At 59.8% G+C, this 639-nt stretch overlaps 1 protein-coding gene across 1 annotated transcript; it reads left to right on the top strand.

Annotated features, from left to right (window-relative positions):
- Nucleotides 1-411: 411 nt before the first annotated feature.
- LOC104458056 (ETS domain-containing transcription factor ERF-like) lies at nt 412-633 on the top strand (the record flags this gene model as incomplete). Its single annotated transcript, XM_010086123.1, has 1 exon — nt 412-633. A coding segment is annotated over one exon (222 nt), but the record flags the coding sequence as incomplete, so codon positions are not given.
- Between the last annotated feature and the right edge of the window lie 6 nt (nt 634-639).

Here is a 639-nt window from a genome sequence, read left to right as displayed (position 1 = left end):
CGGATTCTATGGGTCTGCCCTATGGATCCTCTGGGTTTCCCCCCAGGCTTCACATTCCTGGACTGGGCATCCACAGCCCCCAAACCCCCCGAGTCCTGCCCCATGGCTCTGTAGGGGACCCCCGTGGCTCCATCCCCCTGCACCATAGATTCTATGGGTCTGCCCTATGGAATCTATGGGTCTGCCCTATAGATTCTATGAGTCTGCCCTATGGAATCTATGGGTCTGCCCCACGGATTCTATGGGTCTGCCCTATAGATTCTATGGGTCTGCCCTTTGGATTCTATGGGTCTGCCCCACGGATTCTATGAGTCTGCCCTATGGAATCTATGGGTCTGCCCTATAGATTCTATGAGTCTGCCCTATGGAATCTATGGGTCTGCCCCACGGATTCTCCGGGTCCGTCCCCAGGCTTCGCGTTCCCGGACTGGGCGTACAAGCCGGAGTCGAGCCCGGGCTCGCGGCAGATCCAGCTCTGGCACTTCATCCTGGAGCTGCTGCGGCAGGAGCAGTACCGCGAGGTCATCGCCTGGCAGGGCGACTACGGCGAGTTCGTCATCAAGGACCCCGACGAGGTGGCGCGGCTCTGGGGGGTGCGCAAGTGCAAGCCCCACATGAACTACGACAAGCTCAGCCGGG

Source organism: Pterocles gutturalis, unplaced genomic scaffold, assembly GCF_000699245.1.
Source record: "Pterocles gutturalis isolate BGI_N339 unplaced genomic scaffold, ASM69924v1 scaffold48970, whole genome shotgun sequence".
In the NCBI taxonomy this organism is placed as follows: domain Eukaryota; kingdom Metazoa; phylum Chordata; class Aves; order Pterocliformes; family Pteroclidae; genus Pterocles; species Pterocles gutturalis.
The sequence above is the reverse complement of the archived record's forward strand: the minus strand, read 5'-3'. Positions and strand labels throughout refer to the sequence as shown.